Source organism: Suricata suricatta, chromosome 1 (genome assembly GCF_006229205.1).
Source record: "Suricata suricatta isolate VVHF042 chromosome 1, meerkat_22Aug2017_6uvM2_HiC, whole genome shotgun sequence".
In the NCBI taxonomy this organism is placed as follows: Eukaryota; Metazoa; Chordata; class Mammalia; order Carnivora; family Herpestidae; genus Suricata; species Suricata suricatta.
In genome coordinates this window covers 185,122,413-185,148,227 of record NC_043700.1, presented here as the reverse complement: position 1 = coordinate 185,148,227, position 25,815 = coordinate 185,122,413, and the positions used below count along the sequence as shown (strand labels likewise).

At 47.1% G+C, this 25,815-nt stretch overlaps 1 protein-coding gene and 1 long non-coding RNA gene across 3 annotated transcripts in view; both read right to left on the bottom strand.

The window, feature by feature from the left end:
* Positions 1–847: 847 nt before the first annotated feature.
* On the bottom strand, positions 848–18,934 carry LOC115286055. 2 transcript variants are annotated; one of them, XR_003905832.1, is made up of 4 exons: positions 18,241–18,934; positions 17,363–17,522; positions 13,941–13,989; positions 848–1,043 (listed from the first exon to the last, which is right to left on the bottom strand). It is a non-coding gene; the product is annotated as an uncharacterized LOC115286055 (long non-coding RNA). The 2 variants fall into 2 exon arrangements; XR_003905834.1 differs by lacking the exon at positions 848–1,043 and adding an exon at positions 12,992–13,072.
* A 695-nt stretch (positions 18,935–19,629) lies between these two features.
* The window catches only part of BOD1L1 (biorientation of chromosomes in cell division 1 like 1), a 51,396-nt gene continuing 45,210 nt past the window's right edge, over positions 19,630–25,815 (bottom strand). Inside the window, exons 27-28 of the mRNA XM_029952354.1 lie at positions 23,617–23,757; positions 19,630–20,903 (exon numbers count right to left, since the gene is read on the bottom strand). Coding sequence (XP_029808214.1) covers positions 20,786–20,903; positions 23,617–23,757 — 259 coding nt within the window. The 3' untranslated portion in view covers positions 19,630–20,785. The remainder of the gene's footprint in view (positions 20,904–23,616; positions 23,758–25,815) is intronic.

Below are 25,815 nucleotides of genomic sequence, written 5' to 3'. Positions count from 1 at the left end.
CTGCAGTGGGAGGCCACGCGGGATCGGCCCTCACACGCCGATGACCTTGCCCGAAGTCACCTGCTTTCTCTAGGCCAAGGTTTCCAATCCTTTAAAACCAGGGCTCGTATCTGGTGCCCTCCGAGGCCGCTGCTGAACGGCGCGAACTGCTGCAGGCTGGAGGGGGGAAGAGCGCGGGCTCGCGGAGCCAGGTCTAGGTAGAGGCTGCGCCCGGGGGTGACCGCCTGTCTCCATCTGCAGGCTCCAGAGCCTGCAGCACTCGAAGCACCCGCAGCACCTAGACTCCAAGCTCCACGCCGCTTTCCAGCCAGCAGACCGCGCCTGCTGGCCTCCCACGGCACCCGTTTCCAGACCCCGTCAGGGTTTTCACAAACATGGTCCAGGTAGATCAGTCTGAAGAGAGCAGCATTATTATGGACCAAGGAAGTTTTATATTTAAATAAGTGTTGTTTACCAACAAGGTGCCAGGAGCTATGGCCTATTGTTTTATTTAATCTACACACCCCTGGGGGGTGTGGTAGGTAGAAAACATTATTATCCCCATTTTATAGGTTAGTATACTGAGACGGGAGTTTAAAAGTGGCAAAATCAGGATTCAGTTCTGACTTTGTCAAATGCCAATCTGGTTCGGTTTTCTACTCTAACCGTTTTTTTTTTCTCAAACCTTCATATTTATTCTCATTAAACGTTTCCCATGGTCTCTCTTGCCCATTTCTATGCTACTCATTCATCAGAAGAGGAGCTCAGGACTTCAGGAAATCAAAGAAAGACTCCAGGCAGGCAAGTCTAACGAATTGTTTTCTGTTCCTTATTTGAAAATAAAGGACAGTAAGGCCTGCACATCTGAACTTAAACCTTGTTATAGACAAAGAAAGAAACACAGCATTATCAGTATAATCAATAAACTAAACCGTGTGTAGAGAGAGACAGTCAGGTGATGGAAGTTGGTTGGGTTCAGAAATATGGGGGCCTGTGCTTGCTCGAGGCTCTAGGATGCAGTGATGCGACTTCACGAAAGACACTTTGGGGCTTCATTTTCTTACCTGTAAAAAGCCAGGATTGGAGATCACATCTCATGTTTAAAAAGCGTTGTACGGAGTCCGGAACCGCCCGGGTACAGTGGAGGACGGGCGCCACCTAGCGGGCACCCACCCATCTGGAGACGAACCGGGATCAGCCGCTTACGCAGAAAGACAATGTTGGTTTCACAAAACGGAATGCTTTAGCTCCTACTTTTATGTTTCCAGAATCTAACCTTGTCCGTGATGTAGTAGCGGAGGTGTTCCATTTTCTTTATGCTTGTTTATTATTAAGACAGACAGAAACAGAGCAGGAATGAGGGAGAGGCAGAGAGAGAGAGAGAGAGAGAGAGAGAGAGAGAGAGAGAGATACAGAATCCGAAGCAGGCTCCAGGCTCTCAGCTGTCAGCACAGAGCCCAACGCGGGGCTCGAACCCACAAACTGAGATCACGACCTGAGCTGAAGTCGGACGCTTAACCGACTGAGCCACCCAGGCGCCCCAGAGGTGTTCCATTTTAAAAACTCACGCAGACGCATTCCGGACCCCCACTGAAGCCTCCCCAGCTCTAGGTCAGAGGAAGACTGGAGCCCGTGGGACGTATAGGGACCGGTTTCAGAATCAAAATGGTTGCAGTGGGGAGAGCCCAGACACCTGCTGGCCTGCCAGCCCCTCCAGCCTCCGTGCTGGCTCCGTAGGCTGCCTTTGGAGGGTGCTCCTCGCAGGCTCCTGATGGGTGATGATCCCGGCGCACGCGCACGGGGCCCCTGTGTTTAATGGTGCCGTAGGAAGCTTCTTCCGTTTCTTCAGAAACTAATTTCTTCAGGAAACTAATTGGGAGTATTTCACCCTAAGCGTCAGAAAGACGCTTAATGTTCAGGCTTTAAAACAAAGCCATCTTGTCCTTCAGGTTTTATTGTCTCGTTTGCACGTTGTCAGGCAGGCAGTGAGTGCTGATGGTGCGAATCTGGGGAGTGGGGAGGTTAAGTCACAGGAGCAGGTTTGGGTAGATAAAGAGTTGAGTCTGAGATGCTTGTAAAATACAAAATCTGGGCGCCTGGGTGGCCCACTTGGTTAAGCGTCCAACTTCGGCTCAGGCCATGATCTCAGGTTTGTGGGTTCCAGCCCTGAGGGCTCTGTGCTGACACCTCAGAGCGTGGAGCCTACTTCAGATTCTGTGTCTCCCCCTCTCTCTGCCTCTTCCCTGCTCATGCTCTCTCCCTGTCTCTCAAAAATGAATAAATGTTAAGAATAAATTAAAAATACAAAGTCTCCTGATCTTATTGTGGTCCTGTCTCTACGTAACTACTCTGGGAGGCGCACAGTGGTTATGCCAGGTTCTCCTTGCAGAAATTTCCAACCTACTTCCCTTTCACTAGTTTCTTCCCTTAATGCATTTAATATTGAACAAATATGTCTCGAGTGCTTATAGTGTCTCAGGTGCTGTTCTAGGCTCTGGGATTCAAGACGCCTGTAAGACACTGTTCTCCCTACGCTAATATTCTAGTGAAAGAACCTTCCAGAAACAAACACCTAAATAAAACAGTGGAGCAAACATCAGACGGTGTTAGTGCTGTGCAGAGATACAACAGAGTGATGTGACAGGTGATTTGGGGCTGCTTTAGACGGAGCGAGATTCGAAGCAGAAAGAGATATGGAGGAAAAGAATTTTTAGAGGGAAAAACTAGTCCCCAGGGCACATGGTGGGGAGGGTCCGTGAGCTCAAGACCCTGGACAGGACACTCCTGTGGCCAGAATGAGGGAGGAAGGGCAGAGTGGTCAGAGGTCAGACCGCACGGAGCTTTATAAGTCACGGTCAAGGGGGTGACCTTTATTCTAAGCATGATTGGAAGTCACAGGAAGATTGGAGGCCCAGAGTGGAGTATGAGTTACATCTAGCTATTCTGCAACAAAGAGAGTCACGTGGTGCTGAATGGAGAATCGGGGAGACCAGCTAGAAGCTAGTCAGTCCCAGGCAGTGACGATGGTGGCTTGGATTAGGTGGTGCTAGAGACAGAGGTAGAGCTGGAGGGAAAAGCCAGATTTGGCATCTGTTTTGGTAGTATGTTTTTAAGTAGATTTTATGTATGTATGTATGTATGTATTTTTTAAAATTTTTAATAGTTTATTGTCAAATTAGTTTCCATACAACACCCAGTGTGCTCTTCCCCACAAGTGCCCTCCTCCATCACCACCACCTCTTTTCCCCCTCCCCCTTCCCCTTCAACCCTCAGTTCGTTTTCAGTATTCAGTAGTCTCTCAGGTTTTGCGTCCCTCTCTCTCCCCAACTCTCTTTCCCTCTTCCCCTCCCCCTGGTCCTCCATTAGGTTTCTCCTGTTCTCCTGTTAGACCTATGAGTGCAAACATATGGTTTCTGTCCTTCTCTGCCTGACTTATTTCGCTTAGCATGGCACCCTCGGGGTCCATCCACCTTGCTACAAATGGCCATATTTCCTTCTTTCTCATTGCCATGTAGTACTCCATTGTGTATATATACCACATCTTCTGGATCCACTCATCAGTTGGTGGACATTTAGGCTTTTTCCATGTTTTAGCTATTGTTGACAGTGCTGCTATGAACATTGGGGTACATGTGCTCCTATGCATCAGCACTTCTGTATCCCTTGAGTAAATCCCTAGCAGTGCTATTGCTGTGTCATAAGGGAGTTCTATGGATAGTTTTTTGAGGAACCTCCACACTGTTTTCCAGAGTGGCTGCATCAGTTTATATTGCCACCAACAGTATAGGAGGGTGCCCAGTACGTATGTGTTTTTGAGAGACAGAGTGAGCAAAAGAGGGTCAGAGAGAGAGGGAGACACAGAATCCGAAGACAGGCTCCTGGCTCTGAGCTATCAGCACAGAGTCCGACGTGGGGCTTGAACCTTCGAACTGTGAGATCATGACCTGAGCCGAAGCCGGACACTTAACTGAATGAGCCACCCAGGCGGCCTAAGTAGATTTTATTTTTAAGTAACCTTTATATCCAGTGTGGGGCTCGAACTTACAACCCCAAGATCAAGAGGCACATGCTCCAACTGAGCCAGCCAAGTGCCCCAGGAGTATTTTTTTAAGTAATTTGTTTTAATAAGTCGTGGTAAAATGTACATAACATACAATTCACCACCTTAATCATTTTGAAGTTTGCAGCTCAATGGCATTAAGTACGTTTACACTGCTGTGTGGCCACGACCCCCACCCATCTGCGGAACACATACTTCTTGCAGAACTGAAGCTCATTGAACCGTTCTCGTGAAATAAGCCCTCATTCCTCGGTAGCCTCCATTCTACTTTCTGTCTCTATGCACTTGACTACTTTAATTCCTTCCTATAAATGGAATCCTTCAGTATTTGTCCTTTGACGACTGCTTATTTCACTTAGCCTCATGTTTCGTCCATGTGTAGCATATATGAGGATTTATTTTCTTGGTTGAGACTGAATGATATCCCATTGTGTGCATAAAGACTCCATATTAAACCATTCACTCATCCATCAATGGACTCTTGGGTTGCTTCTATTCACTCACACTATTGTGAATACTGCTGATAGAAACATAGGTTTACAAATAGCTCTTTAAGACCCTGGTTTCAGTTCTTTTGGGAATACACCCAGAAATGAAATTGCTGGATCGTATGGTAATTTATGTTTAGTTTTTTGAGGAATCCCAATCCTGTTTTCCATAATGGTGGCACTATTTTACAGTCCCATCTACAGTGGCCATGGTTCCGGTTTCTCCACAGCGTTGGCAACACCTGTTATTTTTTGTTGTGTTGTTTTATTGTCGCTAGTAGCCATGCTAATGGGCATGAAGTGATATTTCACTGTGGTTTTGATTCTCATTTCCCCATCGATTAGTGAGTGACATTGAGCTTGTTTTCATATGCTTATTAGCCATCTGAGTATCTTATATGGAGATGGATCTGTTTGTGTCCTTTACCCATTATTGAAGTGGTTGTTTTTTTAATTATTATTATTTTTTAAATGTTTATTTTTGAGAGAGAGAGACAAAGCATGAGCAGGGGAGGGGCAGAGAGAGACGAAGACACAGAATCTGAAGCAGGCTCCAGGCTCTGAGCTGTCAGCACTGAGCCCAACATGGGGCTCAAACTCAAGAGCTATGAGATCATGATCTGAGCCGAAGTTGGACACTTAACCAACTGAGCCACCCAGGTGTCCTTTTAGTGGTTGTTTTTATTGTTGTGGTGGTTGAGTTGAGTTCTCTGCATATGTTGGATATGAATTTCTTATAAGATATATAATTTGCAAATATCTCTACCATTCTGTGGACTGGTTGGGAGTATTCTTGAAGGAACACAAAGGATTGGGGGGAGAGGTGAGGGAAAGGGCGTGACCCAAGCTACCTCCTGTACTTGGGGGGCTAGGGTGGCTGCTCACCTATGCGGGATAGACTTGAGAGACTTGGTGGGAGCGATGTGGGGAGGAAAGTGTTCTCTTGAGATGGACTATGTCAGAAGTGCTCCGTAGACATCCATGTGGAGGTGCGAAGTCAGCAAGTGAATAGAACATTTCAAGAAGAGGTCAATGCTAGAAACAGAAAGTTGAGAATTATCAGAGAGTAGGTAGCATTGACAGAACTGGATGAGGTTACCTAGGAAATTATTGTAGACTGATGAGAGGGAAGTCCAAGTGTAGCCGCTTGGATTCTCCAACACTGATAGGTTCAGCAGTGGAGGGAGACCCACCAAAAGAGACTGAGAAAGAGTTGCCACTGCAGTAGAAGGATCTAGGAGAGTTTGATATTGAGGAAGCCAAGAGAAGGCTGTGTTGGCCCAATGAAGGAGTGATTGACTATAGGATGCTGCATTCAAGTAGCATGAAACAGAGACATGGCCTTTGGGTTTGGCAAATGGAAGTCATTGGCCATCTTGACGGGCACAGTCTTGCAGGGTGTGGGGGATGAGCTGAAATAAGACTAGATTGGAATGAATTCAGGAGGGGAAGAATGGAGACAGTGGATATAGACAACTTTTTTGTTTTTTATTTTATTTATTTATTTATTTAGTTAGTTAGTTATTTTTAATGTCTTATTTTATTTTTGTGAGAGACAGAGTGTGAGCCAGGGAGAGGCAGAGAGAGAAGGAGACACAGAATCTGAAGCAGGCTCCAGGCTCTGAGCTGTCAGCACAGAGCCCGATGTGGGGCTCGAACTCACAAACCATGAGATCATGACCTGAACTGAAGTCGAACACTTAGATGACTGAGCCACCCAGGTGCCCCTAGACAACTTTTCTAAAATGTTTACTTTAGAGAGAGAGAGAAAGAGAGAGAGAATGTGAGCAGGAGAGGGGCAGAGAGAGAGAGAGAGACACAGGATCTGAAGCAGGCTCTGCACTGACAGCAGAAAGCCCAATGCAGGGCTCGAACTTATGAACCACGAGATCTTGACCTGAGCTGAAGTTGGATATTTTAACTGACTCAGCCACCCAGGTGCCCCAGACAGAGACAACTTTTTAAAGAACTTTGACCATGCAAGGGAACAGAGCAACGGGATGGGAAATGGAGGGGATCCCATATCCAGTTTTAATTTTAAGTAGAAGATGCTAGAATATGTCTATATGTTGGTGAAAATAATAGAGAGGGACAGTTGATAGTTTAATAGAGGCGAGAAAACTGCACAGAAGCTAAGCCCTTGAGAGAGTGAGAAGGGCCGGTGAAAGAAAGTTGTAAGGTGGCTATCGAGGTGACTGACCTGACTATGAAGTAGTAATAGCCGTGACTGGCATTCACTGAGCACATACTGGGAGCCAGATACTATTCAGATGCTTGACGATGCTTATTTCTTATTTTTGTTTCTTTATTTCATTCTCATAACCGGTATGGGTAAGATGAGTGTGGACAGTGGGGCAGGGAGGGAGGACTGGGCAGGTGCAGTGAGAAGGTGAGACATAGTAATTTCGGCCAGCGGGCAAGGAAGACAGCCAGGGTAAGGGAGAACAGTTGAGCGGGATTGAGGGTGTATTTCTGACTCCCATGCACGCACTGAAAGTGTGAGCAGTTAGCACAGATGCGTGCTTCTGTCCCGCAACATTCCCCGGCTCTGGGTAAAACAAAACAAACCCAATAGCCAAAAAACGTAAAAATGTCCATAGCCTCTTCTTCTAGTTTCCAAGCACCTGGAAACTACTCAAATGCTCATTCAGAATAACATGGATAAATCACGTATGATATAGTCCTAGACAAGGATCCTATGTAGCAATGAAAATCAGCAGTCCACAGCCACATGCAGCAACATGGATGAATCTCGAAAACACAATGTGTTTCTTTCTTTACCTTTTTTCTAATTTAAATTAAAAAAATTTTTAATGTTCTTTTTATTTTTCAGAGACAGAGAGAGAGAGAGAGAGTGGGAATAGGGGAGGTTCAGAGAGAGAGAGGAAGATAACAGAATGTGAAGCAGGCTCCAGGCTCTGAGCTAGCTGTCAGCACAGAGTCCAATGCGGGGCTCGAATCCATGAACCGTGAGATCATGACCTGAGCTGAAGCTGGATGCTTAACCAACTGAGCCACCCAGGCACCCCTAATTTAAATTTTAATTAGTTATCATATGGTGCAATATTGATTCATCACTTATGTACAATACCCAGTACTCATGACAGCAAGTGCCCTCTTGAGTGCCCATCACCCATCTAGCCCATCCTGCACCCACTTCCCATCACCTCTGGGGTTATTCTGTATAGTTAAGAGTCTCCTGTGGTTTGTTTCTCTCTTCTTTCCCCACCCCACTTCCCATATGTTCTGTTTTGTTTCTTAAATTCCTCATATGAGTGAAATCATATGGCATTTAGCTTTCTCTGATTGGCTTATTTTGCTTAACATAATGCATTCTAGCTGTATCCAAATTGTTGCAAATGGCAAAATTTCATTCTCTTTGATGGCTCTCATCTTCTTTATCCATTCATTTGTTGATGGACATTTGGGCGCTCTCCGTAGTGTGGCTATTGTTGATAGTGCTGCTATAAACATTGGGATGAATGTGCCCATTTGACTCTGTATTGTTGTATCCTTTGGGTAAATACCTGGGTTGTAGAGTAATTCTCTTCTTAGTTTTTTTTGAGGAACCTCCATACTGTTTTCCAGAGTGGCTGCACCAGTTTGCATTCCCACCAACAATGAAGGAGGGTTCCCTTCTCTCTGCATATTCACCAGTATCTGCTGTTTCTGTGTTGTTGATTTTAGCCATTCTGACAGGTGTAAGGTGATATCTCATCCTGGTTTTGATTTGTGTTTCCCTGCTGATGAGCGATGTTGAGCGTCTTTGCAGGTGTCTGTTAGCCACGTGGATGTCTTCTTTGGAAAAGTGTCTATTCATGTCTTCTGCCCATTTCTTTACTGGGTTGTTTGTGGTTTTGGGTGTTGAGTTTGATAAGTTCTTTATAGATTTCAGATACGAACCTTTATCAGATATGTCATTTGCAAATATCTTCTATCCCACAGGCTGCCTTTTAGTTTTCTTGATTGTTTCCTTTACTAGGCAGAAGCCTTTTATCTTGATGAAATCCCGATAGTTCATGTTTCCTTTGTTTCCCTTATCTTCAGTGACTTCAACACAGTGCTGTAAATGCCTCACCGTTCCGTCCCCAGTGCCTAGGAGGGGTCTGGCACATCATAGGCCTTTGGCAAATATTTATTGAGTGTATGATCTCATTTGATCCTCATATAACACTATGAGACTTGTGGGACAGGAATCAGAATTTCTTTTTTTTTTTAATTTTTAATGTTTTTTTTTTTTACCTTATTTTTGAGAGACAGAGAGAGACAGTGCAAGCAGGGGAAGGTCAGAGAGAGAGGGAGACACAGAATCCGAAGCAGGCTCCAGGCTCTGAGCTAGCTGTCAGCACAGAACCCGATGCGTGAGATCATGACCTGTGCCAAAGTTGGATGCTCAACCAACTGAGCCACCCAGGGCCCCCTGGAATTAGAATTTCTAGTTATAGATGAGGAACCTGAGACTCAGAGGGGCCAACTGGTTTATTCAAGGTCACGCAGAACACGGCCACTGCGTCAGGATGCCTGCTCTGTGAAACGGGCTAGTTCTCCATCATCCTCAGTTTCATAACTCTTCCTCTAGCTTTTTAACACAAATAACATATTTCAGTTTCTTTTGTTGTTGTTAAATCATCTTCTGAGGCCTAACTTGGAGATGTTTATTTCCATTAGGAGATATTTTGAACTGGGCTCTGAAAGGGAAAGGGCCAGAAGGCTGTGCTTTCAGAGAAAGGGGTGTAGGGTGGGGGAGAAAGTTCACTGGGGAGATTTATGTCAAAGAATTACAGCGCACTGTCATTCTGTGTGAGCAAGCGTGGTGAGAAACAGGAAGGGGGAAATCAGGATGCTGTGGGAGCGTGCAGACTTCGTGGAGTGTCAGGTGAACAGATGGGCCGCACCTGTCCTGGGAACTGTCACAGGAACAAGCTCGAGGAGGCTTCGGAGAAATCCCTGCACAAGTGCAGGTGACCCGGGCTGGAGACACACGCCTCTTGGAGACCGGAAAGGGTCCTCCGAGAAGTACACAAAGGGGAAGGAGTGGCGTCTTCTGTCTAAGCCGTGACTATACACTCAGTCTAGATTCCGGTCTGAAGGAAGCAGGGATCCGGGGATTGGAGGGTGGGCACATTTGTGGAGACATGCATTTCACTTAAAGGTTAGATTTACATTGTTTTAATTTTAAGAACCCAAAACAACTAAGTGTATCCTTTTAAACTCCAATCATGTTTACTGGGGAAAGAATTTTTTATAGGCCCGGAGGACCCCCAAAACGACAGGGGTGAAATGAACAATGGTGTTGGAGGGCAAACAGGGACACATGAGCCAAAAATAGGAAAAGGCAAGCTCTTGTGGAATACTTCTTTTCAGTTGAAAAAGTGTTGACTGTTGCAAGTAAGGCTTGCAGAAGACTGACGAATTGGTTTCCGCAAATAAAAACAACTCTGAGTTTTGATAATAAACTCATTTTGAAAAGATGACATTAAAAAAAAAGGAACACATTTATCAAAAGCAAATGGAGAGGCTGAGCCATCAGGAGATATAAACTGAGTGAATGAGGGCACAGACCTCGGCAGAGGCTATGAAAAATGGATTTGGAGTTTCTGCTTTCGGAAGCATGGCACAGCAGGAATTTACCAAGGCCCTACAGCAACAAAACCCCCAGATGCTCCATGACTTACAGTCTGGGGCTGCAGACTTCAAGTGCATTGCGGAGCTTGCTGGAGGAGGGAGATGTCCAAGCTGCCCTTGTTCCCGTATGTAGAGTAGGGTGTGGGGGGTGAGTCATCATAAGTGTGGCGTGTGCCAGCTAGTAAGCTACTGTTCCTTCATTCTGGAGCCACGCCTCTCGATGCCGCTGCGTGGTGTGGGCACCAGGTCCCTGCAGGCCCCTCTCCCCGGCCAGCTGGCTGCCCACAGTCTGTCAGTTGCACCAGAAAGAGACTAAGGCCAAAGCCCGGGAAAGGTTTTGCTGCCTCCTGTTGGCTCACTGTTTTGTTAGTGTCACCCTTGTAACATGTCCTCACCCCAGTGGTGGCAGCTGATGTGTCACACCCGGTCCCCTGGAACAAGTCTCCCGTCTTGTGTCTGGCACGGCAGCGCCACCAACAGCACTGCTACTGAGTCAGAGGCCCTGAGCTCCGCAGGGCCCTCCTTCACTCCTGCCAGACTCAGTCCTGCCTGTGTTCTCCAGGCTGTGCCAGGGGGTGGGCTGCCTTCTAAAGTCACTCTTCATTCCGTCTGCATCCCCTTTGCGCTTATTAGTCAAAGCCAGTTCCCTATGTTAAATTATGTATTCCAATAACTGATGTGGTTTCTCATATCCGACTGGACAATGATGAAACAGGTCTAAGATGATTCGCTATATACTGGTGGGACTGTGAACTGGTGCATCCACTCTGGAAAACAGTATGGGGGTTTCTCGACAAATTAAAAATAGAGCTATCCTCGCCCCCAGCAATTGCACTACTAGGTATTTATCCAAAGGATATAAAAATGCTGGTTCGAAAGAGCACATGTACCCCACTGTTTACAGCCACGCTATCGACAATATCTACAAAGTATGGAAGGAGCCCAAAGGTCCATCGACTGATGTCCACCTGGGTGGCTCAGGGGGCTAAGTGTCTACCTCTTGATTTCGACTCAGGCCATGATCTCACGGTTCATGAGTTCAAACCTCACTCTGAGAGTGCAGAGCCTACTTGGGATTCTCTCTCTCTCTCTCTCTCTCTCTCTCTCTCTCTCTCAAAAAAAAAGATGTGGTATATATACACAATGGAATATTACTGACAATCAAAAAGAATAAAGTCATGCCATTTGCAACAATGTGGATGGAATTAGTGTATTATGATAAGTGAAATAAGTCAGAAAAAGATATAGTGTGATTTCACTCATGTGGAATTTAAGAAACAAAACAGATGAACACAGGGGAAGGGGAGGAAAAAATAAGATAAAAACAGAGAGGGAGGCAAACCATAAGAGAGTCCTTTTTTTTGTTTTATTAAAATGTTTTTATTTATTTTTGAGAGAGAGAGAGAGACAAATAAAGACAGAGACAGAAACAGAGACAGAGAGAGAGACAGCGTGAGCAGGGGAGGGTCAGAGAGAGAAGGAGTCACAGGATCTGAAGACAGACTCCAGACTCTGAGTGGTCAGCACAGAGCCTGACGTGGGGCTCAAACCCACAAACCATGAGATCATGACCTGAGCCAAAGTCGGACGCTTAACCAACTAAGCCACCCAGGTACCCCAAGAGAGTCTTAAATACAGAGAACACACTGAGGGCTGATGGAGGGGAGGAGGGTGGGGGACGGGCCGGATGGGGGATGGGCATTAGAAGGGCCCTTGTGTTGAGCACTGGGTATTATAGGTAAGTGATGAATCACTGACTTCTACTCCTGACATCAACATTACACTGTATGTTAACTAACTTGAATTTAAATGAAATAAAGAAGATGAATCATTATAATGTAATACAAAGAATATGATTAACATCAAGCTTATAGTCCAATACTGAGAGGGGCGCCTGGTGGCTCAGTCGGTTGAACATCTGGCTTCAGCTCAGGTCATGATCTCATGGTTCACGGGTTCGAGCCCCATGTTGGGCTGTGAGGACAGCTCAGAGCCTGGAGCCTGCTTTGGATTCTGTGTCTCCTCCTCTCTCTGCCCCCCACCCCCATGCTCATGCTCTGTCTCTTTCTGTTTCTCAATAATAAATAAAAAAATTTAACAAAAAAATTAAGAAAAATAAATTAATTAATCCAGTACTGAGGAATGCCCTGAGAAATAAAGGTGACCTGGAGCTAGAAATTCTTGAAAATCGCTGACGGCTTCCAGGCAAACAAGTGTTTGCTAGTGCGAGACTTGATGCTTAGAGAATGCTTTTAGCAGAATGTACCTGGGCCTCCAGGATTGCTGTTAGCAACCACAAAGCAAACAACCCTCTTCTCTTGGAATCTTTGACTTATGGGCACAGCTCCCTGGAAAGTGTCACACAAGCTATGTCTCCATCCGAGAAGGCATGTGCTGTGACTGAACGTCGTCCTTCTGTGTAAGTGATGGGGCTCCTGGTCGTTTTCAGAGACCTTATGTGCCAAGGTAGGCCCGTGTGTCCTGGCCCAGACCTCCATGCTGGATTTGTGCTCAGCCATTTTGCACGTGCTTGACTTTGTTAGTAACCTTGATGCTGGGTGAGAGCTCCCAGTTAGTTAAGCCCAATTTGACCGTTAGTCCTTTGTGTTCTTACAGAAGGAACTTCTCAGAATGTTACTAGGATTTTGTCAAAATATGATGAAGATGTGTGATACAGGTCTTAGGGGATCCAAGGGATGAGAGCAGTGAAGGGTGCCTCAGGGCAGTGGTTAGAGGACCCCAGGATGAGAGGGCGGCCAGTCCATGCTAGAGAAGGGTAACTCAAAAGACTGATAGGTAGAGTGCTGTTTTCAGCAAGATACCTTCTGGCTTCAGACTGAGGGAGCTTGGCTAGATTTCCTTGTATGCTTGGCTTGCCTGGCTGCCATGTGACTGCAGCGCTCACTTTCCTCTCCGTACCCTAAATGTGACGGCAAAACATCAAAACTTGTGAAGAATATCGATTTGATCTTGAATCTCAAGACAACAAGCGCTAACTGCAAAATGAAATCTATATTCAGTTACATTAAAGGTAAAAACCATTCACCAAAAGTACCACAAAGAAAGTGAAAAGATAAACCATATGATGTGTGTGTGTGTGTGTGTGTGTGTGTGTGTGTGTGTGTGTTTGAGGGTGTGGTATCTGTGACACATATACACAAAGATCATTGCCCCCAATACTAGAACTATATATTTTTATTAAAAAAACCCTTTTTTAATGTTCATTTATTTTTGAGAGATCAAGACAGAGAATGAGTAGAGGAATGGCAGAGAGAGAGAGAGAGAGAGAGAGAGAGAGAGAGAGAGAGAGAGAGAAGGAGATGCAGAATCTGAAGCAGGTTCCAGGTTCTGAGCTGTCAGAACAGAGCCCGACATGGGGCTCAAACTCATGAGCCATGAGATCATGACCTGAGCTGAAGTTGGATGCTCAACTGACTGAGCCACCCAGGCATCCTATATTTGTACCTGTATATAAAATATATATAAAGAACGTTCACAAAACAATAAGAAAAACACAAAGAACTGAATGGAAAGATGAACAAAAGACATGAACAGGCATTTCACAGAAGAGGAAATGAGATGGAAAATAAACACATGAAAGATATTCCACCTTCTTGAAACCAGTGCAAATAAAAACTACGGTGAGATTTTTTACCTCCACCAAATAGGCAAAAATCAAGAAGTCATCAACTAGAATGTCAAGAAGTGCACAGGTGGCTGGAAGACAAGGTGGTAAACACGTTTGGGAAACACTTGACTTCATCTCCCAAAGCTGAGAATATGCTTACCTTAGAGATCAGCAGTTGTGCCTCTGGGCAGGAAGCTGGGTGTGTCTTGCTGTGGAAAATGAGGATATATTAATCTAGCCATCAATGTGTCTGTCTGCCCTGTCTGTCTGTCTCTGGTTTGCAGGCTGAGGGTCTCCCCAGGCAGCAACCAGCCTCATCCATCTTCAGAATTCTGCCTCTGCTGTAAATATAATTTTCTATGTGTACAATGATATTAATAACTTGGGGAAGGTCTGCCTGCAAAATAGTCATAGAATCCTCATAGAAGCATCGCTTATCACGGGAACAATACAAAGCCCAGTAATAGGCAATGAAATCGCTTTCGTATACTGTGATACAGTCTTTCACTGGAATACCACACAGTCGGGAAAATGAACACACTGGAGCCAGGCCCATCACCAGAGATGAATTTTAAAACGCAGCATGAAAGAAAACAGTAGGTCTCAAATGATCCTTAAAGTATGATTCTATCAGGGTGCCCGAGTGGCTCAGTGAAGTGTTCTACTTTGGCTCAAGTCATGATCCCACAGCTTTTGAGTTTGAGCCCTGTGTCGGGCTCTGTGCTGACAGCTCAGAGCCTGGAGCCTGCTTCAGATTCTGTGTCTCCCTCTCTCTCTGCCCCTCCCCGGCTGATGCACTGTCTCTCTCTCCCTCTTAAAAATAAATAAACATTAAAAATAAAAAAAATATATGATTCTATTTATGTAAAGTGCAAAAAGGTTCAAAACTTAAAATGTTGTTTAGGGTTATATACATACATAGTAAAATTATAAACTTGTATTTATAATGGTGGACATTCTGGAAGCTTCCAAGGTGTTGGTATTTATTATTCTGTATCTCAAGCTGAAGGGTGGGTATGTGGGATTTAAAAAAAACAATTCTGGGGCATCTGGGTGGCTCAGTCCATTAAGCGTACAGCTCTTGATCTTGGCTCAAATCATGATCTCACGGTTCATCAGATCCAACCCTGGGTGGGGCTCTGCACTGAGCATGGAGTCTGCTTAAGATTCTCTCTCTCCCTCTCTCTGTCCCTCCTCCACTGTGTACATTCTCTGTTTAAAAAAAACAAAACAAAACCATTCATGGGGTGCCTGGGGGGCTCAGTCAGTTGAGTGTCTGACATTGGCTCAGGGCACGGTCTTGGAGTTCGTGAGTTCAAACCCCACACTGGGCTCATTGCTGTCGGCATGGAGCTTGTTTTGGATCCTCTGTGCCCCTCTCTCTGCCCCTCCCTGCTGTCCTTTCTCTCTCTCTCAAAAATAAACATTTAAAAAATTTAAAAAAAGAAACCCATTCTTTATATAATATGTATGTATATACATTATGTATATGTACACACGTATACATTATATATAATTTTGTGTATATACATATAGCCATACTTATATATATTATCTTATATAGGATATTCTTTTTAGCTACTTGTGTATATCATATGTATGTACATATATTTTATATATATATATAAAAGCTCTTTATCCTTTGAAGAAGTATTCCATAAAGGTATACAATATTTTTAAGAGTATAAAAATGTAGATAGTAAAATCTCATTTTTGTAAAAAAATCTACCTGTTTCATTAATTCAAAGGCACACTTTTACCTCCCATGTTTAAACACCTCTCAAATTAGAAAGTATCTTTTTTTCACATTTATTTATTTATTTTGAGAGAAACAGAGAGAGAAAGATGGAAAGAGAAGCCCAAGCAGGCTCCACCCTATCAGCGTGGAGCCCAATGTGAGGCTCAATCTCACAAACTGTGAGATCGTGGCCTAAGCCCAAATTGAGAGTCAGACGCTTACCTGGTTGAGCCACCCAGGCATCCAGAAAGTATCTTAAAATCGCTACTGAACACGTGACTCCTAGGCTAAAGTCATTGTCATATGTGTTCTTGTTTCTAACTATCGATATTTCTGTCAATTATGTGCATCATAGATTCTATGTGCTTTGATTTTAAGCACCATTTAAAGTATCTTTTAAGTGATTACATTATGATTTGGCATCAATACTGTGTATTCAGGAAGTCTCAGGAACCTGGCATCAAGAAATACCTTATATATCAGGGAAGCAGATACTGTGTTGGAGGAAAAATATCTGTGATTTCATCTTTTCTTGCAAAGTAACAACCAAGTTCCGTCTGAGACCTAAGAAAGGAAGACACCCAGAGTAGGTGAGGCTGTTGCATTCCGTGCCTGAGCTACGTGCAGAGGATTATCTGGTGCATTCCCAGGCACACAGCTCACGGCTGGAAGGAATCATCAAATCCCCTTCATTTCAAAGCAGCAACAGCAAGTGGATACGATGGATTCATGCCTCTGGTGAGACTATGATTAGTGTCACAGTCTTAGTTTTTTGTTAGGAGTATATAAAGTAATGATGATGCATTTTATAGTCCGTAGCATCTTAGATTTTGTGCAGTGTGGTATATGACTTTTGTATATATGTAAATAGAAAAGTCTAAAGGAATTGTGCGTCAAAGTAATAACATGTCTGATTTGTGGGCTTACACGTGTTTTTTCTTCCATCTTTGCCTCCTGTTTTTTAAAAAAATGTTTTTTTAGGGGGAGGGAGAGGGAGAGAGAGAGATAGAAAGTGAAGTGGAAAGGGGCAGAAGAGGGGGAGAATCTTATGCAAGCTCTGCTTGAGGGGCTCGATCCCACAAACTGTGCGATCATGACCTGAGCTGAAATTAAGAGTTGGAGGCTTAACCGACTGAGCCGCCTAGGCACCCTTGCCTGTTTTTTTCCCCTACAACCAAGAAATTACTTTTAGAATAAAAATCCTATGATTTAACAAAATTTAGATTTTCTGTCATTTGTTAAAAAAGGTCAGGCATACAACTAAGAGGGGGTGAGGACGCTGTAACCTACCTGTGCCCATAGATCACCCGGCTCCGGCCACGACAGATGCTGTCGAGGCCACGGTCGTGGATGCTGACAAGGCTCACGACGTCTCGGCTCTAGTCCAGCCACGTGTAACGTGTGTGTCCTTAGAAGTGAGTTACACAACCTGAGTGTGGCCTCTCCTTGCTATAGAATGGGGGCTGCTAAGAGCCGAGCTAAGAGTTGTGTGTGTGTGTTGGGGTGAGGAAACGGGTTTTAGGTTTAGTAGCTTCAAAAAATTCTGAAGTAAAGCTTCTTAAATAAAGCTTAAAATTCTTAAATAAAGCTAACCTGATTTCTTGGAAATTTGTACGCATTGCTGATGTGTCCAGTGAACTTTCCAGAAGGGCCGGTGTGGGGAAACCTCTCCTAGAACTAGTCCTTTGTGTGATGTGGAGCTATTTAGAGTTATTATTTGTCTGCGTCTCTTCCAGGAACTTTCTGGAAGGTTGGTTTGGTGGTAAAAATGGCTCCCTGCTTCTCAGTTTCCAGAATGCTCTCTTCTCTGGGTTCTAACTTTGCTTAAACTGTTTAATACTTACAAGAAAAGGAATAACGAACTCTTCCTCTCATCCATCTGCCAGCAGTTAGTCCGTCGTCACCTGGCTTCCCTCTTCCCCCTGCCAGTGTCCTGGGCCCGGACAATCCCTGTGTGGCACAGATGTTTCACGAGGACGTGTCACCCCCTCACATCCTTGGTGCCTGTGGGGAGCAGCAAAGATCTCAGCCGCTTGGCCATTTGCTAGCCGAGGGGAGTTGCAAAATAGGCAGGGGAGCGCCACTCCCTGTCAGAGAAGCCAAAAGACCAAAGATCAACGGCCTGCAGGCAGGGTGGCATCGGCCCCTCAGGCGCTGTGCTGAAACACTTTAGTCTGGTTCCCCTTTTACTCCAGCCTTAATCCCTTAACCCTGTTTCCTAGCAACTGACCTAGGTCAGCTGCCTTGTTTCCCGCCTTGAAACCTTTATAAGAGACAGTTTTCTGAATAAAGCTCTCTCTTTCTTGCCTGATCGGAAAGCATGAGTTGTGTCTTTACTCTCTGTGCGTCCCCTTTCCTGCCCTTTCTCTCCCTCCCTCAGGAAAAGAACCCACGAGGACTCTCCGCCCTCTGCCAGGGACGAGCGCGCCGGGACCTGGCTTCGGTTAGGACAATATGGCGCCCAACGAGCTCACCGGCACCTGGCAGGTGCCAGGCCTGGTGCAGGACCTCATCAGATAGGTGTCCCCAGCCTGGCAGCTTCGGTGGGAAGGCAAGTTCTAGAGCCCTTCCCCTGGGAGAAGTGTCTGCCAGTGGATAGTGAAGAACGCCCTGTTCTTGATCTCATCATACAATGATGGCTAAGCAGTCATGTGGGGAAATGTCAAGTGCTCTTGCCCATAGGATGAATGGAAGACACAAAGATCACAGAAAGCAAGCACACCTTTCAGCATTTCTGAGTTCGAATCCTCAACCCCCAGGCTCAGACCAGTTAGGTTGACCAGTTGCTCGATGCCTAGGCTCCACTAGAGGACGGTCCTGAGGCTGGGGGCGTGCTGTTTAATCCCATCAGTGCCCCCTCCCACAGGGCCTGGCGTGGAGAATCCTGGCCTGGGGGTTAGGAGAGTTGAGTCCCAACTCTGCCACCAAGCCACTGTGAGATCTTGCCAACAAGAGGAGTGACGCTAGGTGGCCATTCCAAATTGGGGTGCTTAGGCAAGCCGGTGTTAGTAGGTTCTTGTCTTTAAAAAGTCTAGGTGGTGGTGGTCACGGGGTGTGATGCGCAGAGGCCTGAAGTAGGGAAGGAAGGGCTGCGTCGTGCAAGACCAGCTTCAGCTTCAGCGGAAGAGAACTAGCCACGTCACTTGCCATCAGCGGGTTTTTCTGCCCCTTCAGGAAGTCTTGCTGGCTTATCCCAGCCCCATCTCAGCTCCGCCACGCACTGTTGTTCAGGTTGCCCATGGAGGGGCAGAGAAGTGGTGGGGGCGGCGGCAGGTGATCAGAGACCAGGGCCTGGCAAACACAGAGACGGACGGTGTGTGCGTCTCCTCGGGTCTCCGGGGGAAAAGCTTCAGGCACCTGGCAGACACTTCCGTGGAGGCGAGGACTGTCCCATGGCCTGCGGAGCGCTCAGCGTTCTCCACCTCCGTCCTTCTACTGAAGGCCAGTCGGCCCTAGTTACCGTGACAACCAAGAGCTGCTCCCTGTAGTTCCGGTGCCCCATGGGATGTGCCCCGCACCCCCAGCTTTATTCCGTATTCCAGTGATGAAATGTAGCTCCAACTTTATAAAGAGGCAGCTTGTCCTCAGGATCCAACGACCTTGTCGCCGTGAGGCCGTGCCCAGAGCAGACACGACCGAACGGCGTCTGCAGGTTTCACAGGGAAAATACAGCTTAGATCTGGTGACCCATCTAAACCCACATCACAGAGACTGTGGGTCAAGGACACTGGGGCCTTGGAACCGACTCTGGCTTCTTCCCTTGACTGTAAGAAAAATCACTTTTGATTTCTGAGCTTTGGTTAAATTTCCCCCATTTAAATGAAACTAAGTAACTCTCCTGTTCCTGGTCTCCAAGGTCCCTTCCAGATCCAACATTCGGTTCTACCGACGGGGCCGCTGCAGACTCCTATTTGGAAGTGAAAATGGAACAATATCTCCAAGACCATGTATTTGGAAAGAAGTGGTTTTCACAAGAAGAAAATTTAAAATACGGAAAAAAAAAATCTTACCGCTTAAATTTTGGAAACATTTTATAATTTATATATAAAATCTTGTAAGAAACCATGTAAAATGACAGAAATATCCACCTTACATTAAGAGTCAAAAAAAATTCACACACACTGAATGTAAATTTTAATTATAAAACAATATGAACAAAACATTTTAAAATAATCTCAATTATTTGGCAACTCATCACATCCATTGCTAGAGACAAGTTTGATCTTAAGAAAAATTTAATCTTATGGAAAACTTAGGGTGGACAGTTTGTTCGTATGGGAGTTAAAACATGTTTAAAAAAGAATCTGGCGATAAAACCAGTTTCTATCTTGAAATCATTGCGTATAAAACAACATAAAATCCTGAAGCTCGATAGATGGGAGTGACCTCATCGAAATGCATTTCTCGTCACCGGAAAGGACGACATGGAAAGAAAACAGGTATTAGCCTCGGGGGAGCACGGAGGGGAGGAGCGAACACCTGCGGGTTTTCTCCTACAGGTGACAGAGGGAGGGCCTCGCACACCAGTGGGGCTGGGAGAGCCACAGAGGTGGGCAAGATCTAAAAACAAGGTACCTTCTTAAAAACAGTCACAGCTGTGAACAGAAGAGCAACACAGGCCCTTTCTGGAGCTAAACTACTTCACTGCTATACATGCGAGAAGATTCTGTATTTCCTGCCAGGTCGTTGGATAATTACAAGGCAGGGAGCATTCTAAAACATCTCTACTAATGACTGCATAGCATTTAAAACCCCTTCCCCCCCCTTTTTTTTATTAAAAAAAATAATAAAATAAAATAAACAGATATATAGTAAAGTTCACAGATAAGTTTTCTCTGTAAAATAAATAAAGTGTTCATTGATTAGCATCATACATAGAGTAAAATACAACCTATTTTTACATGTTTATATACTGTACACAGATCACCAGTAGGCAGCCTGGTATCTGATGGGCTGGGAGGGTTTGCATTAGTGACGTGTCCCATCGGGAAGTCCCAATTTCAAATGTTAAAATATACAACTACTTTGTTTTGAGTTCAGATACAAAGTAAACTTATTTTCCTTTATCCGAAATAAATGTACATAATCTCTTCTATGAACAGTAGTTTATAAAGCTGTTTAAAACAGAACAAGAAAAAGCTTGCACCTAGGAACTCAGAGCACATGCATGTCCTTTCCCTGGTTAAAACAAAAAGCTTATGGCCCCAAGGCCCGTCCCTCTTCTCTCCGCGGTGGCCCCGACAAGCCTGGGGCGGCGGCGGCCAGGATTACCGCTTGGCCTTCTTCGAAGGGGCTTCCTCCACCCTCTGCTGGCCTCTGGTGCGGGCTCCGGGGGGGCTGGCTTCCCTCTTGCGCTTGCTAGAAGGGGAGAGCTGGGCCTTCGATCTGCAGCAAACAAAAGTCAAGGCAGTGGTGAGAACTCAAAGGGATGGGTTCGGTAATTTGGGAGTTCTTAAAAAAGGGAAGGTTTTTGAACTTTAGGACCAGGAGGAGACAGTCTGGGTCACGTTTCCGCAGGAAGAGGTGCCTCTGGAAGAGAGCCATGCTCACCAGTCATCTGCGGGCCGCCTCACGCAAACGGGCTCTCAGAGGCCTGTGCTCTGCCTCCTGCTCCCTTACACTCCGGGTGCCGGCCTGGCTCCAAGCACCATCTCCTCTGGGCCCTCGTTCTTCTGTCTACAAAGTGACCTACGGCCAGTCCTCCACGCACTGCCCCGAGCTGAGAGGGCCGGCGGGAACCCGGCAGGGCTGTGGACTATGTCTGGGCAAGTGCCTGATCATGTTTCACGGGCCAGTATTACAGAGAAGGGCTGGCAATGTGAGGAAAGGCACCTGTGGGGGTGTGGGGAGTGCGGAGGGGTGGTGCATGGGTGGCTCAGTTAAGCGTCCGACTTTGGGTCACATCACGATCTCACAGTTCATGGGTTCAAACCCCACATCGGGCTCAGAGTTGACAGCTCGGAGCCTGGAGCCTGCTTTGGATTCTGTGTTTCCCTCTCTCTCTGCCTCTCCCCTGCTCACATTCTGTCTCTCAGTCTCTCAAAAATGAATAAACATTATTAAAAAAAAAAACCAGCACCAGAATTTCAGAAGAGCATTCGGGCCAATCCCTTCCCTTTCCTGTCTGCCGTGATAATGATCTGTTGGAAACCCCAAAGAACCGTGTCCCTATCCTGTTGATGTTTTATACGTGTATCCCTCTTGCCTATCTGATGTTTTCAGGATAAAGTCATCCGAGATTTCACAAAGTCCTTCACCATTAGCCCTGGACTTCTATGCCGCCCTGGACCACAGTCCTGCCAAAGTCCTGCCATTCCCAAATGTGGCATTGGTCTACATCCTCCTGCTTTCACATGTGAGTTCTTGGAGGCTCACCCACACCTCCCAACTAGCAAACGTCCTCGTTTCCAGGCCAGTTCAAAAGCAACTCCTTCTGGGAAGCCTTCCTCATTGTAGAGCAAGCTGTTCTCGGAAACGGCCACCGAGCCTCGAGTCTTTGCTGCTGTGCTTACCGTTGTCATCGATCTGCTGGACTTTCCAACTAGAGGATACGCTCACTATCGTAAAACATGTGAACAGACCTCAAGAGAAAATGCCATTGGCGCTGCTTTTATTAAAATTCGTTCACAAAAATTCTGTTCCAGTGGTGGTGGCAGGAGAGCATTGGTTACACTACAAAACAGTTTCAGTGTGGGTGGGGCCAAGAAAAGCTTGGAAATCGTGTCCACAGGTCCACGACCACGAGGCTGCTTCTCCAGGGCGGCGGCTGGGTCCCCTACCTGGTCCCCAGCTCGTGCCCGCACCTGTCCACGCCTGTCCATGTTCCACCCGGGGAAGAAGACCACGAAAACGAAGTCAGCCCGAGGTAGACACACGGGGCTGCACCGAGAAGACCCTGTTAGGTGCATTGCTCTTCTGACGGCACAGGGAAACAGACTCAAATGGAGTCAACTACTGCCGCACGGGACACGGCTGCACGGTGGGGCCCGGGAACACCGCACCCCTGGCTGCGAGGGGGCAGCAGCTAGCGGGCACCGACTGCTGGGCAGCCGGGGGGCGCTGGCACTGCGCCGGATGCCGCGTGGCAGGGAAGTGCAGCTCCGGGTCAGAGTGCTTCTTCTGGCCAGGGGAGCAAGGTGGGCCACCCAGGATGTGGTCTGCGACTGGCGGCGTCACCTGTCACCCGGGGGCCGTCAGAAAGGCGGGCTCTTGGGCCCCACCCAGGACCTGCACTGAATGGCAACCTTCCTCCTAGCGAGTCTCGGAGTCTCCGTGACTGGTCTGCGGTTCCGTTTTGAGAAATAGGGACCAGACTCTTGGGAGGCTCATCCCCTCCCTGGTAGAATAAGGACATTACATTGCACACAACGGGGATGAATGAGATGGGAGAATGCATGTGAAGGGAGCCTGGCCCCTCAGCCCGCCTCCCTCTCCCATCGACGGGGGTGACAGCACATTCACAGGTCCCCCGCAGCTGTGAAGATCAAACTGTCCTAAGGGAGGTCGCAACAGCTTTTGTGCAGCGGGAGGAGTCTCCGATCCCTTGGGGCAATGTCAGACAGCGAGTACGACACACGTCCTGCATCTCAAGGAAGCTTATGCCCAGAGGGGGCCGCACTGCCCTCCTCCGCAGAGCCCGGCTCCCTGGGGGCTGGCGGCGAGGGCGCTGGCCCAGCCGAGTGCACCCAGGGGGGAGGCTGCAGGACAAATGGGGCTGTGGACGGTGGGGGCAGAGCTGGAAGTGGCTGTTCTGCTCTGTTACCCCGTCACCTAGCGAACGCTCCAGCTAAAACAGAAACGGTTCTGGACTGTAATGTGCTGCTTTAGCCACGGACTCAGACCTGCGGCCACTTGGGAAGGCACATGCCCCACCCTCGGCCCTGGTGGATGGGAGCCAGAGGCAAGGCTCTGGAGGGTCAGGGGCAAGTTTGTGCAGGAGGGCCCTGAAGTGGGGGCTGACATTCCTTCCGGAGGTTTCCATTTGGAAAACCAATGATCGCAAAAGACAGATCTTAAAGGAACTTGGGAAGAAAACATTACTGCACCAAAAATAGGCTCAGGGGATTAAAAATGACTCGGAGTGTAACCAGGGACTTACCTTCCTAATGGGGGAGATTTACTAACTTTCTCGCTGGCAGATAACTTCTCTTTTGCTAATTTTTGGCGATTTCTAGAAGAAACTGTCTCTGGGCTGCCATGTTTGGATGCTGCAGGTGCCGATGGCTTGCTAGGATGCTTTCTGAAACAGATTACAGAAACACCGGGCAGTGGTACCCTCAACACTCCAGTCCCAGGGCTGTCCCCAAAGGATGAGGCTCCTCATGGGTGACACAGAGAATGGGGACTCAAAGCAGAAAATGGCTGGTTTTCTGGACCGATGGTAAGAAGTGGATCTGATGTCGCCTACCATGAACTGCCTGCGTGACTCTGTCTTTGCTTTTACTGTGCGGAGATTTTTCTCATGATTCAGAGGAAGAGGAGTCTGTGGTAATAAAACACACACCGGCTGACAAGACGGCCATCCCCACAGCGCTCACCGCAGGAGAATAAGGGCCCAGAGCCACAGAAGTACAGGTCACAGGGCTGACTGATGAGGCCCTGAGGCCAGGCTGAGGGACAGTCTGCACAGGTAACTGGGGATGGAAGGGCCGGCTGGCCAGGAACTCGGGAGACAAAGCACACAGGGGCCAGTACGTGGCCCCAGCAGAGAACAGAGCCCCAGAGGGGAGGTGCGGGGGGGAGGGTCCCTGCGAGCTGAGGTGGGGTGTCCTCTGTCCTCTTCCGGGTTGCTTAGCCCTCACTTGGTGCAGAACGCGTGCACAGAGCAAGCGCTCCAGAGGAGAACACACAGATTCCAAATGATGAGGGGGCCCTACGTAAGACCTGGAAATTGTCCACAAGTGTTCGGGCAATGGTGGAGAGAAGCCCCCAGAGCAGGGTCGGAGCAAGCGCAGCCGCCCCTAGGGAAGCGGATGCCCAGGACGGGGTGATCTCCCGCCACCAAGGAGCCCACAAGCAGGAAGACCTTCCCAGAGGAGCCGCAGGTGCAGTGAGTGAGGCGCTAACCCCTGGAGACCCCAGCCAACCCCAAAAATCTGGAACTAAAAAGAGCCAGAGCCCTGGAACCAATCAGCCTCTGCCAAGGAATCTAAACTAAGAGAAGAGAATCCGTTAAGGCACATTAAGGAGGAGCACTGATGGTCTAGGTGATTACAGAATCAGCGGTCAGGTCAGCTTTGTTTCCAGAGAATGAATTCTCAGCACCTGACGGCTATCTATGGACACTCACTCGGAGACGGAGACAGGAGATGGCCCGCAGACTTCCCAGCAGGTGGGCCCTGCTATCCTGGAGGAGGGGTGGCTGCTGGCATGGTTGTGTGCCCATGCAGGGGAACTGCCCCTCCAGAGCCAGAGCCTCCCCGCTCCGCAGGGCACTGGACTCTCTTTTCTTTATCTGAGCTGCTTCACCCAAAGTGCAAGTGTGAGGCCATCACTGTATCTTCAGGGGGGTGAGCTCCTAAAGTCTTGTGGGTCTAAAGTCCGATTCTCTGAGAAACCAAACTGTGGCAAGAATGGCTAATGATGAGTTAAGTACAGAATAATTAGAAATAGGCTGATTGTGGAGCACCTGGTGGTTCAGTCGGTTGAGCAAGTCTGACTCGTGATTTTGGCTCAGGTCATGATCTCACGGTTCGTAGGTTTGAGCTCTGTGTCGGGCTCTGCACTGATTTTCTCTCTCTCTCTGCCCTTCCCCTCCTCGCTCTCTATCTATCTCAAAAATAAAGACACAGAAAAAAAAATTAAAAGACACAGGTTGATTTTAAGTCTTCATATAAACACAAGCCACTATTGTGGCTACACTATGGTGACAGGTGTAATAAAGTGATACTCTTGAAATAAATGTTCCTCAACTTTCTGATTAATCTTGGGTAATGAAATGACAGAAGATGATACCACATTCATGGCTTGTGAATCAACTTACATATGGAAAAAAGACTTGCTTTAGAAAGTTAATAAACTGCCAAGTGATGCAACAGGTCTTAAAATGCACCGAATGCGCCGTGGGGAAAAGAACACTGTAACAGGTGCGGGTGGGGGTGTAATTGGCAAATAAGGTCTGTTCAGACAAAGTTAAACAGGTTTCTTTCCTTTAGGACCCTGCCAAGCCCTTGTGCTGGGGGCCTTCTGAGGGACAAAGAATTCACTGGCATTCCCGAAACTCACTTGAGCATGGCACTCTTTTTTCCAGAGGCAGAAAAAAAGCTCACCTAGGGCATGGGAGAACGAACTCTGGGAA